Source organism: Apis dorsata, unplaced genomic scaffold (assembly GCF_000469605.1).
Source record: "Apis dorsata unplaced genomic scaffold, Apis dorsata 1.3 scaffold_527, whole genome shotgun sequence".
Taxonomy (NCBI): Eukaryota; Metazoa; Arthropoda; class Insecta; order Hymenoptera; family Apidae; genus Apis; species Apis dorsata.
Genome location: NW_006263750.1, coordinates 242,898 through 245,233, shown reverse-complemented (window position 1 = coordinate 245,233; position 2,336 = coordinate 242,898). Strand labels below are relative to the sequence as shown.

General features: G+C 22.6%; 1 protein-coding gene across 3 annotated transcripts in view; it reads left to right on the top strand.

The window, feature by feature from the left end:
• Positions 1-1,963, top strand: part of LOC102681167 (striatin-interacting protein 1) — a 5,105-nt gene extending 3,142 nt beyond the window's left edge. Inside the window, exons 8-10 of one of the 3 annotated variants that reach the window (XM_006620761.2) lie at positions 68-239; positions 335-539; positions 667-1,963. In XM_006620761.2, the coding sequence (XP_006620824.1) occupies positions 68-239; positions 335-539; positions 667-932 (643 nt within the window). In that variant the 3' untranslated portion in view covers positions 933-1,963. Of the gene's footprint in view, positions 1-44; positions 240-334; positions 540-666 lie in introns of those variants that run through there. The other 2 variants (XM_006620762.2, XM_031512926.1) reach the window with 2 other exon arrangements.
• The last annotated feature ends 373 nt before the right edge of the window (positions 1,964-2,336 follow it).

Sequence of the window (2,336 nt, the reverse complement as noted above, 5' to 3'; positions counted from 1 at the left end):
AAAAAAAAAAAATAAAAAAATAACTAATGAAAATATATATATACTATAAATATACTTTTTTTTACAGTATTCCTATCTTGGATTTTCCCATGTGTGTTATTGGAGAACAACCAGATGTATCTCTTGATAATCTTGAAACTGGAGACAATTCACCATGTTCATGGAGAAATGTTTTTTCTTGCATTAATTTATTACGTATTCTTAATAAATTGACAAAATGGAAACATAGTAGAATTATGGTTTGTATTTTTTTTTGTATTATTTTTATTATTAATTATTATTAATTAATTTTGTTTATTTGCTATGAATATTTTAACTTTTATTTATTTTATAGATGTTAATCGTTTTTAAATCAGCACCCATATTAAAACGTACATTAAAAGTCAGACATGCAATGATGCAATTATATGTTTTAAAATTACTAAAAATGCAAACCAGATATTTAGGACGACAATGGCGAAAAACTAATATGAAAACAATCAGTGCAATTTACGCAAAAGTTCGACATCGTCTGAATGATGATTGGGCTTATGGAAATGGTAAAAATAAAAAATAAAAAAATAAAAAAATATCATTTATAAGATATTTAATATCTTATGTAATATATCTTATATAGTATAAAATGTATTTGATATAAACCGTTATAACTAATTTATTTTCATTTAGATTTAGAAGCACGACCTTGGGATTTTCAAGTAGATGAGTGCGTATTACGTTCTTGTGTTGACCGATTTAATAATCTACGATACACTAATGTCCCTAAAGATAAAGATATGGAACCTGTTGATAATTCTGTTACGTCGGTACTCGGAGTAAATGTGGAATTAAGCGATGAATTTAAACAACATTATGAATTATGGTTACAACAAGAAGTATTTCAAAGAAGTATTAATTGGGACGAATTATTAGATCCTGAAGCGTGTGAGATTTAAATTTTTAATAAGTGTAATATAATATATATATATATTAAAATCGTATTTTCGTCAACTCATAGACCTGGATCAAATTTTGACGTTTTTATAAATTATATACTATTGTGAAGTGTTCAAAAAAAACATTGCCATATCGATGCATTGGAAACTGAATTCATATTTGGTTTATATACATTGAACAATGAATGGTCCTAATCTAACGAACATTTAACACAGAGACTAGTGATTTTTCAAAAATAGTTTATGACATAATGTGTAATTTTTTTACATTTGTTTGTGTGTATTTAATTTGTTTAATGTATATTGCTTATAGCAATATGTTATTACTATTATAGTTGTAAGTGAATATATATAATCATTATGAAAAACTAGGATAAATTTATTCAAAATATGATTCATATAAGTTTCTGTAAATTAATTTTTAATAATATAACGAACTGCGAATTGTATACCAATTTAAACTTCCTATATTCTATATAATTTTTATATGTACTCTATTTTACTGTGACTTGTCATTGTATAGTGATAATATTTATCATGATACAGTCTACAATGGTATTTACAAACATATAAATCTTAATATGTATAATGTATTAATTTAACTTAAACTGCATTTTTTAAAATTTGCTAATTTTGTACATTAAATATGTTTTATTCATTATTAAATGTGGCAGTAATGCGTGTTTGACCTGTGTGTTACGTATAGATAATCTCTTTATATGAGACAGAAAGAGAAAGATGAATAGTGAAATCAGTTGTATATAAATTCATAATGCAAAAATTTATGAAGCACTCATATGGTGCTTTTCTATCATAGAATTATTTCATTTAATAGCTGAATATTTAAAATATAGATTATATAAATTATAGACTGAATAATTAAACTTTCTCTTATTTATTTATTGTAATGTATATTTAAATAATTTCAGCGCAAAGTATCACATGATTATATTATTTTATTCACAGTATAGGATATTTTTTGTGATTGACGTGATTTAAATCGTCAAAAGTAAATAAAGTTATAGTCTACATATAAGTTGTAATTTTTAAATCGTTGAAAAAATTTTTAAGGAGTTATCTATAAATTACATTTGTTGTATAAAAATATATGTATAATATATATATATAAAACACTTTATATTTACTATAAATTATATTTCCTGAGATAATATCTAAAAATGACACATATTATCTGCATATAGTTTAATTAGTAAATTATATTTTACATTTGAAAATTAGTTCAAAAAATAAATGAATTAAATTTCTAATAAATTAGATTTTATACAGAATATAAAATTTCAAAATTTGAGGCACTTTTGTGTTAAATATATGGAATGTTATAATCACAGATGATGATTAATGGAACAATTTTTTGTGATCTGTATATATATATATATGTATAAT